Source organism: Dromiciops gliroides, chromosome 1 (genome assembly GCF_019393635.1).
Source record: "Dromiciops gliroides isolate mDroGli1 chromosome 1, mDroGli1.pri, whole genome shotgun sequence".
Taxonomy (NCBI): Eukaryota; Metazoa; Chordata; class Mammalia; order Microbiotheria; family Microbiotheriidae; genus Dromiciops; species Dromiciops gliroides.
In genome coordinates this window covers 243,714,077-243,727,807 of record NC_057861.1, presented here as the reverse complement: position 1 = coordinate 243,727,807, position 13,731 = coordinate 243,714,077, and the positions used below count along the sequence as shown (strand labels likewise).

The 13,731-nt window shown below is 35.9% G+C and overlaps 1 protein-coding gene across 1 annotated transcript in view; it reads left to right on the top strand.

Moving 5' to 3' along the window:
- The window catches only part of CDH2 (cadherin 2), a 264,972-nt gene that overhangs the window by 213,449 nt on the left and 37,792 nt on the right, over window positions 1-13,731 (top strand). Inside the window, 5 exon segments of the mRNA XM_043993604.1 lie at window positions 2,679-2,933; window positions 4,554-4,696; window positions 10,102-10,335; window positions 10,867-11,100; window positions 13,096-13,235. Of these exon segments, the coding sequence (XP_043849539.1) occupies window positions 2,679-2,933; window positions 4,554-4,696; window positions 10,102-10,335; window positions 10,867-11,100; window positions 13,096-13,235 (1,006 nt within the window).

Here is a 13,731-nt window from a genome sequence, read left to right as displayed (position 1 = left end):
TTATTCCACTTAATATGTCTATGTCCTTGTAAAGACTGTTTTCATTATTTATTAATTTCTGTTTTGGTTTTTGGAGGCAGTCGGGGTGAAGTGACTTGCCCAGGGTTACACAATGAGAGAGTGTCTGAGGATGGATTTGAACTCAGGGTCTTCTTTACTCTAGGACTGGTGCTCTTTCTACTGTGCCACCCTAGCTGCCCCCAATTAGTTTTTCTGCCGCAGTTTTTGCCTGTTTTTTGTCTTCATCCTATGATCCTAACTGTCTAGTGAAAAATAAAAATTTATGTTCAGTGTTTTCAGAGCTACCATCTCTGCTTCAAATCTGATACAGATTACCTTCTTTTATTTATTTATTTATTTTTTTAATTTTTAATTTATTTTATTTTTTGTGGGGCAATGAGGGCCAAGCGACCTGTCCAGGGCCACACAGCCAGCAAGTGTCAAGTGTCTGAGGCCAGCATCCGAAACCAGACCTCCTGACTCAGGGCCGGCGCCCCATCCACTGCACTACCAGCTGGCCCCAGATTACCTTCTTTTAAAGAGAGCCTCATGCTCCTAGATAAAATTGATTAAAGATCACTGTATTTTTGATTGATTTAAATAATTTTGGGGGGGGATTTTTGAATATATGATATCCCTTTTTGCCAACTTCATAACCTAACCTTCATATAAATGAGACTTAGTTGTCTATTATTTGGTGCCAATCACACTTGGCACATTGTTAAATTCATGGATTGTAAATAAATGTTATATTTTAACAAATTTAGACTGTTTTACCATTTATGAGATGTTATTAGTTGAACCATGTTATTACCTCTTGTTCTCATTGAACATTTTCCAATTTCATTTTTCAGAATCATTTTAAAACTCTTGGGATTGATGATTCAAAGCCATGTAAAAATGGGTGGTTGTTAGACTTTTGGCATGTGATGAAAAAGCCAGAGGATGTCGTAGGAGTTATTTGAATTGAGTAGGGAGATAGGTACCTGCTTTTCAGAAAACGGTTTGGACATAATATCACAGTTGTTAAATTTTATTTTAAAGCCTTCAAAAGAATAGTTCTTAGAGTCCTTAATTGCCAACCAATTTAGTACTAAAGAGAAGGGGGACAGCTCTTTAAATGATGATAAATACATAGATCTATAATTTAAAAGCCTTTTAAAGTTCAGTTCCTTCTCTTCTGCCTTCCCATTGAGAGTATCCTCTTCTCTCCCCCACTCCCTTCAGTTATGCACTAAGCCCAGATAGTGACTACATTCAAAAGCAAGCATGGCATTATTAAATACCAAAGATCCAAATGAGAAGAAAATAGAATTTTTTCCTATAAAAATGTGAGTTCTCTACTAAGAAGTGAAAAAATTCTTAACACTCAAAACATGAAATATTCATGATATTGCTTTTTACCTTATTGTCTTTCTTCAGTGAAAAAATTAATCATTAGATATTGTCTGTGGGCCATATGATTGTATAGCTAGAGGAAGGTCATTTGCCCTTAGTCAGTAATTCACGTTGTGATATTTGGCCATTTGGATTCCTCATGTTATCATTCCTTGATTATTTTTAGACTAGAAATTATCTAGGTTAGGTCACATTATCCAGGGTTCTTTTCATTATTCCATCCCATTGCTCATTTGCACCTTCAACAGAGGTTAGTCAAGGGAATTAAAAAGAGGTGAAAGAACTTGAATCATTTCATTTGACTACTTGTTATCAACTTGTTTAATAGCCAACCTCACAGACTTGATTTAATGGCTAAAATTAGGATTTAAGATTATGTGTGAACTTGATTTCTCTAAACTCTCATTTTCTAACCAAGACTACAAAATTTAAGTGTATTTCATCCACCAAATGCTTTCCCTTACTTTCTTCTTCAGAGAAGTTGTGTGGTGAAAGAGTACTAGCCCCAAAGTCAGAAGTTATGAATTTGAGCTTTGTTTTTGCCATCAATCATAAGACCTTAACAAATATTTAACCACTCTGTATCTGAAAAAGTACTACTTGTACTCCCTGCCTCACAGAACTGTTGTGAGGATCAAATGAGATCTACAAAGGGAAGGGAATGTACCTAGCACTGTGCTAAGGGCTTTTTATAATTGTTGTAACTTTTGATCCTCACAGCCCTGTGAGCTAGGTGCTATTATCATCCCCACTTTACAGCTAAGGAAACTGAGGCAAACATAATTTAATTGACTTGTCCAGGATTAAAGAGCTATAAAGTGTCTGAGACTGGATTTGAACTCAGATTATTCCTGACTCCAAGCGGCAGCACTCTATCCACTGCCTACCTACCTGTCTCATCGGTAAAGTACTCACGAGAACATAATGTACTTTGTACGTCTAACAGACTATATACATGCATACTGCTTTTTAAATTTATCATTGTTCTGTTAAATAATTGTATTTATAAAATTACCTATCCATGAATATTTGGAGGCTTGGGATTTATAAATGAGGCAGATGTTGATGATTTTTTTTCCATAGAAAAACTACCTGAGAAATGGATCCTCTGTATCTTTCATTGTTTGAGGTTCATCAGTAAATAGTATATTGAAGATAAAATAATTATACTTTCATGGTGTATAGAATGAGTATGATACTGAAATGAATTGCAAAATTAAAATATTTGTCTTCCATGCATATGCTTACTAATGGTGCTTTCCTTTCTCTTTCTTTGCCAGCCAATTGACTCTGAGGACAAATAGGATGTTTGTACTTACTGTAGCTGCAGAAAACCAAGTGGCGTTAGCCAAGGGCATTCAGCACCCACCACAGTCAACAGCCACTGTGTCTGTTACAGTGATTGATGTAAATGAGAATCCTTATTTCACCCCAAATCCCAAGCTCGTACGCCATGAGGAGGGACTCCGTGCTGGGACCATGTTAACAACATTCACTGCTCAGGATCCAGATCGATACATGCAGCAAAATATTAGGTACAGGGTTTAGCTTAGGGATGTTTTTTTTCTTTTTAATCACTTCATATTTATTTTATTCAGGTTTTTTGTCATTCCTTATATGAAAAACATTACATAAAGGCTGTTTTAAATAGTAATAACTTTTCAGTAGGAAAGATCTTATGAATTAGGGGCTATGTGATTTTATTTATGTTGATTCTTTCAGGGGTGGGGGTTGGGACAGACACCATTTTTTCTTCTAGCTCCATAGTTCTTAGCTCCCTGAGATTGTCCGTATAAGCCAATTAAGCCTCTGCTGCACAATTACATATTTTCACCTTTTTCTTCTTTCTCTTTTTAAAAATGAGTTTGAATGACCCAGCCTGGACTGTAGTACTAAATAACACTAAAAGAGAAGTTTATGGCAGAGGCTAAGGGCTGGGGAGAAGCTTCATATCAATGAGAAAGAAAAAAAAACCCTCATCCTGTCAAAACCAGGATATAAGAACTAATTATTTTGAAGTGTTTGGGAAAATGGTTATTGAACTTAGAATGCTTATCACAAAAGAGGTCCAGCTGCAACAAATTCCTAATTATCTATCCTAATGAGCAGACACAAGGGTGGTAAAGATAAGACTAGCCTTGATGAATGGGATCCATAGGCAATCCAAAAAAAAAATGTTTTTGAAACCTCATAAACTATCGTTTTAGCTAATAGAGTAGTTGCAAATTTCTTCCTAGACTGAATTTTCACCAGATATTAATATCAAGTGGTCATGTTAACCAATTCATTGTCTCTTCTTCTTCTCCTCTCCCTATGATCAAGTGAAGGTGATAATTAATAGCTAAATAATATACATATATATATATGTTAGATTCATGTTCCATTTCTAGATGAAGTCTTTCTTGATTCCTCCTCTCCTTCCTTAACTGCCATGCAGTTCCTCCCAAATTGCAGTGTGGTTATTTATTGCCTTTCTATAAAGAGTATAACCTCAGAAAGGGCAGAAATTGTTTCACTTTCATCTTTCTTTCCTTGACAGCTCAGTGCCTGGCACACAGTAAACACTAAATAAATATGTATTGATTGATCTTGACCTGACCCTTAATAGGGTGAAGGGTTTTTAAGATATTTATTGCCCATCATAGAGTGAATGACTTGTGAGAATAGAATTAAGACTGGAAAGTCATGCCATGAAGCCTCAGTGTAATGTGGTCTCAATGATAGTAAAAGGTGTGGTGAGTGACATGGACTTTAGGACTTTGTTTTTAGAGAGGGGTTACATCTTTTATCATAATTTTCTTCTTATAGGCCTTCGAGACAATGGTAATTTACATGACGTTTTCTAGAATTTTGTCTCTGCAACCTGATAAAAATGAGTAAAAAAGGCATTCCTGTGAGTACTACATAAGAGGAACTTAATAACACTAGTCTTGTTGCTCTTATGTCATATAAAATCAATTCAGCAAACTGAACTTACTGATCTGTCACCCTTGATCCTTACCGTGGGAGATCTTTCTCTATCAAACCTGTACTTGTGTTCATGAGCCATAGAAAAATAAAGTAGTGAAGTTAATATTTGGAAGTAAAATATTTTTAATTATTTTGTTTTTAAATGATAATAAATCAACTAAATTTAATATATTTTCACTTTGCAGATATACGAAATTATCGGATCCTGCCAATTGGCTAAAAATAGATCCTGTTAATGGACAGATAACCACAATAGCTGTTTTGGATAGAGAATCACCAAATGTGAAAAACAACATGTACAATGCTACTTTTCTAGCTTCTGACAATGGTAACTATTTTCATATGTCTTCCAAAGTTTCCATTTTTTATACATACAGTAATGCCACATTTATCCAGTGTCCTCAGGATAGGATGTGGTGGAGATTTATAAGTATCTGAGATAAGGGAAACAGCCCTCTAGCTGATAGAACGTTCTGTCTTGCCTAAAATATATTTCAGAATTTTGTGCCTTCTAAATCACAATATAACTATGAACACAATCTGACCTCAATTTTTCAGTGTCATGATTAAGAACATATATATATATATATATATGTATATATATATATGTATGTGTGTGTATGTAAATATACATACATATGCAACTAGGTGACACAATAGATAAAGCACTGACCCTGAAGTCAGAAGGAACTGAATTCAAATATGAGCTCACACATTTACTAGCTGTGTAACCCTGGGCAAGTCACTTAACTTTTTTTGTTTGTTTGCCTCAGTTCCTCATCTGTAAAATGTTCTGGAAAACTCTCTCTCTCTCTCTCTCTCTCTCTCTCTCTCTCTCTCTCTCTCTCTCTCTCTCTCTCTCACACACACACACACACACACACACACACACACACACACATAGACATGGATCGATCTATCTGCTTATCTATAGTACAATAGAGATTCTGCTCATATATGTAGGGCTGTTTGACCCTAAGTTAAATGATCTCAGACCACTATGATTTTTTTAAAATCATTGTGCCTGTTTTATAGCGTTTCATTTTCCTCTTGGTAATCAGAAAATCATGGGCTTGCTGCTATCAGAAGGTTTGTCTCTCCTCTCTTCTAATTTCTACCTCTAATTTGACATCAGTTTGAAAACCAGATTACAAATTGGTTATAACTGCATTTAAAATAAGAGAAAATGGGTTCTGAGTGGGGCTCACCTAAGAATCTGACAAACAAGTCAAAAGCATGGTAAAGCATCTGTTAGGGGATGCTAAAATACTCTATGTTAAAGAAATAGTGCACTTTAAAGGAAGAGATGTTCACTTTACCTTGGGGTACCAACAAACTGAGGCTTAGTGCTCTCTTTGAATTAGAGACTAACAGGCTTTCCTTGTCAAAGTTCTGACTCTTTGGATTGATCAGAGACCCTTTTCTATCTATTGTTTTTAACTCTTCCAAAGAAATATATTTGTATTATGATGAGGAGCATTTATAAAATTAGCATAGTACTATTTGTCTCTGAGCTAAATGATCTTAAGCTTGGTACTTTGGGGGTTCATGTTTTTGCATTTTGTAGTTTTCTTTTGTCTTCTGCTTTGTTGTCACCTGTCTTTTTTTTTGCTGCTATGTCAACCTCTAGTAGCCCCAGCTTTCTGTTTTGCTGTTTCTATTCTGACCAGATGACCAAACATCATTCTTTCAACCATTTGTTTAGGACCTACTTATTATGTATAAGGGACTGTCTTAGCTATTGGGTGGGGAGGGAGGGAAAGGAAGCGGAGGAAGGATATAAAAATAAATAAGACATTTCAGTCTTCAAGGTGTTTTTAAGCTTCTAAGAATATATTAATACCTCCAGGGCTTGTGAGTTCTTTGATGTGGGAACTCTTTTCCTCTTATTTATCCATCTACAGTTTATATTTCTAATCTTCAGAAAAAGACCTAAGTTGTAAGAATTGCAATGTGAGCCTAACACTCCATCAAATAAGATGTTAAAAATCATTGACCAAGCTAAAAATGTTGTGGTTCTTTCGTCATGTCCTACTCCTCATTGACTCCACTTGGGGTTTTCTTGGCAGAGATAGTAAAATGGTTTGCCATTTCCTTCTCCAGTTCACTTTACAGATAAGAAATCTGAGAAACAGGATTAAGTGACTTGCTCAGGGTCACACAGCCTGTAATTGTAGGAGGCCAGATTTGAACTCAGGAAGATGAGTCTTCATAACTCCAGGCCTGGTACTCTATCCACTGTGCCACCTAGGTGCCTGAACTAACAATAAGAAACACTTAGTGAGGCCCTATGATCTCTTTCTTTTGTTTGTTAGCATATATGGATTTTTGTGCACATGCTTGATGATATCCTGTTTGGTTAGCAGTCAGCTTTTTGGTGTTTGTGCATCAAGGTCGACTTCAAAATAGTTAAAGTTGCAGGATAAGTGTTGTTCAGAATTTGAGAATATACCTGTTTCTGATAGTTTAACCATTGTAGAATTGTACCCTGCAGAGCGATTTGAAAATAGCCAACAACACCACAACAGTAAACCTCAAGTTTTAAAAGCTATAAAGGTTGGAGTTACATGATTTTAAAAATTCCATTTCTCTTAAATTCTATTAAGATATGCATAGTTATTTTTAAAAATCCCACCATAACTTTCCAGAAGAACTGTTTCCAAGATCTCTCCTAAGGAATGTGTAATATACATTTCAGATAGATTACTTTTTAATAGCAAATGTCCTTGATGATAGATCCAGTGTAACAGATATCTCTTGGCTCTGCTGCCATATAAGTTGGTGTTCAAAAAAAAAGTTTTAGTGACAACTTTGATTGGAACAGTTTCTACTCTGGCCTTTCAAGAGTGAATCCTTAGGTCAGTCAACAATGGAAGCGTTTACTCTTGTTTTATCCTGTCCATGAGTAAGAGATAGCTTCCTCTCCTCTTAGGAACTAAAAACTATAGTTCTTAAGGTATATTTGTATAGAGAGGTTTGGGGGATGTGTGCATAGGTTCAGACATGTATGCCTTAATTTGGCATCTTGGGGGCATTCTTTGATTTTTATTTTTTCTGAGTTCATGGTTATATGTGGTTAATTGAAATATGATGGTCAGACACAAAAGGTATATGAATTTTTTTCTACTTTTAAGGCTTTTTTACATATTTCTTTCTCACTCTTTCTATGGTATGTGCAACTACACATTATACATACATGGGGGTATATACACACATATATGTATATGCATTTACAAATGCACACAGTACTTTCTGTGGATTGGTGTATACACATATATACACACATACATATATACTTGTATACGTATATGATATATAACTATATATCTATATGTATATATGTATGTGTATATAATAAAGATGTATATATAGAATATATGTAAAATAAATATAGAAAATATAGGTTGGAGTTTTGATTTTGAAAAATCATGAAAACCCTTAGGATATACCCTATCCTCACCTCCACCCCTCCAAAATCCACCAACAACCACAGTATCTGTGCATTAGAATTATGAACTCCATATACTGGAAGGCATGTGTTTCACTGAAAAAGGGATACATCAATGCCTTACTCAGTTTTTAATGTTTAATGTTATGGGGGAGGTATTATATTATGTATTTATATATACATGCCAGTACATATTTGTACATATGTGTAGCACATACATGTATACTCATGTACATGTGTATATTTGTGTATTGTATATATGTATGTATAACTTTAAAATTTATAGCATTTTTATTATTGATAGTTATATTTTTATATGTGTCTCTGTGTATAAGATTTAAAGCACCTTAAATGTTTGTGGGTATTTTTTAAAATTTCCATATGGATTATTCATCCATCAATCAATTCTAACCAACACTATATGTGGTACAAGGAAGAAAAAGTAGCTTAAAATTCTTCAACTGAGAAATTAAGAGAAACAGCAACTTGTTGAACTAAACAGGTGACAGTCCCATAACACAGTACCATCATCAGACTTTATCTGGAGCTCAGTTCTGGGTGCCATGGTTTAAGAAGTACACTGATGAAACAGAGAATGCCCAGAATAGGGTGATCAGGATAGGATGGCAAATGTCTTGGGTGCCTGATCTGTGGGAATCCATTGGGTTGAAGGAACTACAGATACTTAAGCCTGGAAAAGAAGACTTGTGGAGGTTAAAAAAAATGGTTGTGTCATTCACGTATTTGAAGGATTGCTATGGTAAAGAGGAATTTGGTCTTTTTCCCCCTCCATGGTCCCAGACCCCAGAACCAGGAGCAACAGGTGGAAGTTAGAGAGGCACATTTGGGTTTGATGTCAGTAAAATCTTCCTAACAGTTGGAGCTCCCCCAAAGTGGAATCAGCTGCCTCCAGAGGTGGTGACTTCCCGCTCCTTGGGGTCCTTAGAGCAGAGACTGGATAACCGCCAGTCAGGTGTGTGATAGTGAGAATGCCTTTCATGTATGATTTGGATTAGATGGTGGCTGAGATACCTTCCAGCTCTTCAGATTGATTCTGTGATAAACACATTTGTCACCTGGCTTCACCTATTTTTTTTCATGCTTTATCAACCCATCTTTGCTTCAGTTGGGAAGGTCCCTAAAACATGCTGCCCATATGAGTTCATTTCCCTTTCTATTCTTGCCAGTTATTGTCATACACCATGGCCGTCTCCTGGCATTTGGTTCAGATCCTTTGTTTCTCAGGGCAATTCATCTTTTCCACAAAAGTGTTCCCAAATTAACCTCGCCCAACAATAATCTTCTCATTCATTAGAACTATATGTGGCACTTCATCTCTAACTTCCTTACCTGTTTCCAAACTCTACAGGCATGGGTCAGTCATATATCCTGTCTGAAGGCAGGATGCTGGACCAGATAAGTTTTTGGAGGTACTTTCCTAGATTAAGACATATGATTCTTTATTTAATCTACTCTAAACCAGATCACCAGACTCTGATTCAGCCTTTTAGACTGTAACAATACTAAGCTGAAAAAACAACCAACAATGAAAGTACTCCCTACCCTCAAGAATGTTAAGTCTAGGGGCGGCTAGGTGACGCAGTGGATAAAGCACCGGCCTCAGACACTTACTAGCTGTGTGACCCTGGGCAAGTCACTTAACCCCCATTGCCCTGCAAAAAAAAAAAAAAAAAAGAATGTTAAGTCTAGGGAGATGGGGTGAAGATACACAAATCAAATATAATGCCTGGTAGAATGTGATAGGAGCAAAGGAGAGCCCTAGGAATATTTAATGAGGGAGGCAATGCCCTCCACTGAGGAGGCATAGACAAGATTGGGGATAGTTTTACATTTTGTTTTTTAAAAATGACCTCACATTGAATCTATGCAGCGGTATCTTGCCTTGGCTGGGGTCATTTATATTTTTTGTTCCTCACTACATCATCACACAATGCTAAAAACATGCTAGATACTACATAGAATGGACTATGAGGCAGTGGTTGCATGAGGCCACAGTGCATTGTTGGTAGTAATGATCACATTATCATTCTGGAACAGGAGTGACAGCTCAGTCCTCCTTATGAGTGAGCCAAGCAAGAGACCCAGGTACCCAATAGCATTCAGCCCTGGTACCTGGGCATTGGAGTTTTTGAAAGGCTGCCAAGATATAAGGACAGGAAATTGGAGGTTTTAAGTACTTCACAGTAGCAAAACTTATTAACAGTTGGTTTTTTATCATTATTATTATCATCATTAAATTGTTTTATCTTTATTTCCCCTCCAAGGAATTCCTCCTATGAGTGGAACTGGCACACTGCAAATTTATTTACTTGACATTAATGACAATGCTCCCCAAGTGTTACCTCAAGAGGCAGAGACCTGTGAAACTCCAGACCCCAATTCAATTAACATCACAGCACTTGATTATGACATTGATCCAAATGCTGGACCATTTGCTTTTGATCTTCCTATGTCTCCAGCAAGTATCAAGAGGAATTGGACCATCACTCGGCTTAATGGTAAAAGCTAGTTAATTGCTTGGATGTATTTGTGGATAAGAGGTTTTTATAACAGAAAATCTATTTCATCCTTAAATCTTCTGTGATTAAAAATATCTTAACCAATATGTCAGGTTTAAAATAAGATAATTCTTCAAGGCTGATCTCAAAGACTGGTATCTCAAAGACAATAGCCATGGAATATAATCTCTACTAGGTGTTGCCAAGATGAAAAGGTTTCCAATAAAGTGATATTGGAAGAGTAGTTTAACTGAATAAGGAAAAACTAAAAGTTAGAAGTCTGGGCACTTGGTAATGGGTTTTTGTCAGTGATGACCCATGAAATAAGATATTGTTTCAAAATACCTTCAAAGAAAATGCTACTAGTATATTTTTGGGAAAACTAAAATGGAAAGAAAAATAATTCTACTACCTTCAGGGCTGTAATCAATCTTCGTATAAATTTAGCTTTTCTTAACATAGATCATAGAATCTTATTTTTTGCACATACAATGAATTAAATTCATAACATTTTTTTTCTTTTAAAAATAGGTGATTTTGCTCAGCTCAATTTAAAAATAAAATTTCTTGAGGCTGGTATCTATGAAGTTCCAATAATAATCACTGATTCAGGAAATCCTCCCAAATCCAACACTTCTGTTCTCCGAGTGAAAGTTTGCCAGTGTGACTCCAATGGAGATTGTACTGACGTTGATCGAATTGTGGGTGCTGGACTTGGAACAGGTGCTATTATTGCGATTCTACTTTGTATCATCATCTTACTCAGTAAGTACAAAACTTTTTCTTTTTTCTTTTTTTTTGGGGGGGGGGGCAGGGTGAGGCAATTGGGGTTAAGTGACTTGCCCAGGGTCACAGAGCTAATAAGTGTCAAGTGTCTGAGGCTGGATTTGAACTCAGGTCCTCCTGAATCCAAGGCCAGTGGTCTGTCAACTGCGCCACCTAGCTGCCCCAGTACATAACTCTTAAAGTACATAGCTCTACATCAGAAATAAGGATTTTTAATTACAAAAACAAATATGATCCTACAATTTATCTGGCAAAAAGTTGTTTCATTCAAAGATACCTCTTCTAGCTTCCTGAACATTTTCTCTGCCATTACAGCTGAGAGAGTGAGGTCTAAATTTGAAAAAGAACATGAGGATTTGTAGGACTGTCTAAAATATTTTTTACCAAAGCATTAGGTGATATAATTTTTATATCTCACACACACACACACACACACGCACGCATGCACACGCACACGCACATGCACACACACACACGCACGCACGCACACGCACATGCACACACACACACGACAATGTGTTGAACATTTCAGACTTTTTAGCACTTATAATATGGGTTGAATGTTATAGCATTTCTTTATAATTTAAGAAAATAAGGATATTGCTTCCATTTGCATTCCTCCACATAAAATCAATAAACAACTTGTGCCGATTATATAAAGACCAAAGTGTGTGTTTCTGAAGTGCTTCATAAGAGTCCCTTTTCCCATATATACATATGTATATATGTATATATATATATGCATACTTGTATTGAAATTGATAATAGAAAATATTACATAGTTCAACTAAGTGCCTAACGTTATAATGAAATTAGATCAAAAGAGTACCTTTTTTAGAGTCACTTTCCCATCATCAGTTCAGTGGAATTCAGGAAATTAGCCATTGGAAGGTACTTTTGGCACCACTTCTAAGTATAGAGGTTTAAAAAATAAATTGCCTAGGCTCTGTGTTTTATTGTAGAGTTGTAGTGGGACTTGGTTTATTGTGTGAACATGTTATGCACCAATCACTTTTTGAAAATGTCAGCTATTTCCTTTATGCTTTCTCCATTTACAAGTGGTCTGGTAATTTTACATTTCACTCTTTTTTTTCCCCAAGCAATTGCTATATAAGGAGCAGGAAGGGGGGAGTGTATGTCCTACACTTTGGGCTATAATTTGAAACCTCTGTGCTTTACTCATAATCCATTCACATTAGATTTACCAACAGAACAATGCCAAATGAAATCATGTATCTGGCTTTAAAAGAAAGATATTTATTTTTATGACCAATAGTAAAAATGTGCTAAAATGGTGGTCATTAAATTTTTTTTTTCCTTCAGGATGTAAAGTGATCTCCTTAGGTTTTTTAAAAAAGGCTTGTTCCTAGATGTAGAGTCAGGGAGAGATTTCTTTTCCAACTGAAATGCAAACTTGTAGGTTTTAGCTTGAAAAGAAAGCCTAGACAAAGGATGAATTGTGACAAAGTGTGAGATTAATTTAGGGGAGAATTTTAATCAATGTTTTTTAACAAACTAAAATGGAAAGTACACTGGAGCTGATTTTATGTAACATCAACCCCTTTGGAGAATTACAAGTCCTTGGCCTGGCATAAAATAATGTGAAGTATGAATTATGAAGGTCCTAAAGGTATTCTAACATATGAACTAATTATTTTCAAGTCAACTAATCTGAAATTTGCAAATTGAATTTGAAAAGGAAAGGCAATATGGTACAGAGGAAATGTCTAAATTCTTCTAGCTTCTCTAGCCATGTGGCCGTGGGCAACTCACTTAATTTCATTGAATTGCTGTTTTCCTCAGATACAAAATGAGGACTGTTTGACCTGCTTGACTGCTGGCTGTGAAGATTAAATTACATAATGTATATGGGAATTACTAAAAAAAAGTCTTTGCCTTAAAAACATGATAAAAGTTTTAAGGATCTAGAAATAATAATCCTATTATATTTTTCTTCCTTCACTTTGCTACTAGTTCTGGTATTAATGTTTGTTGTATGGATGAAACGTCGGGATAAGGAACGTCAAGCCAAACAGCTTTTGATCGACCCAGAAGATGATGTAAGAGACAATATTTTGAAGTATGATGAAGAAGGTGGTGGAGAAGAAGACCAGGTGAGAAGCATATTATAATTTAAAATATAATACCATCATATATGTCTCTATGCCTCATTTCAAGAGCATCCTGAAGTCTCCTTTATATCAATCTGTGAGTTGACTACATCCATCTAATTGCATGGATTGTCTTTATTTCAGAATGATTGTATGTTTCATTTAAATTATTGCCATGTCAGAGAACATCATTAGTGTTCTTATCCGTAGGCAGGCATCGATAATTCCCAAATGTGTAGGAAATCATGATACATTAGACTAAGTCCAATTTGAGTAATTACATTCTAACTCTATTTCAATCCAATTTAATTCAATAAACATTTATTAAGAATCTACTGGGGCAGCTAGGTGGCTTAGTGGATAAAGCACCGGCCCTGGATTCAGGAGTACCTGAGTTTAAATCTGGCCTTAGACACTTGACACCTACTAGCTGTGTGACCCTGGGCAAATCACTTAACCCCCATTGCCCCACGGGGAAAAAAAGAATATACTTGTGTGT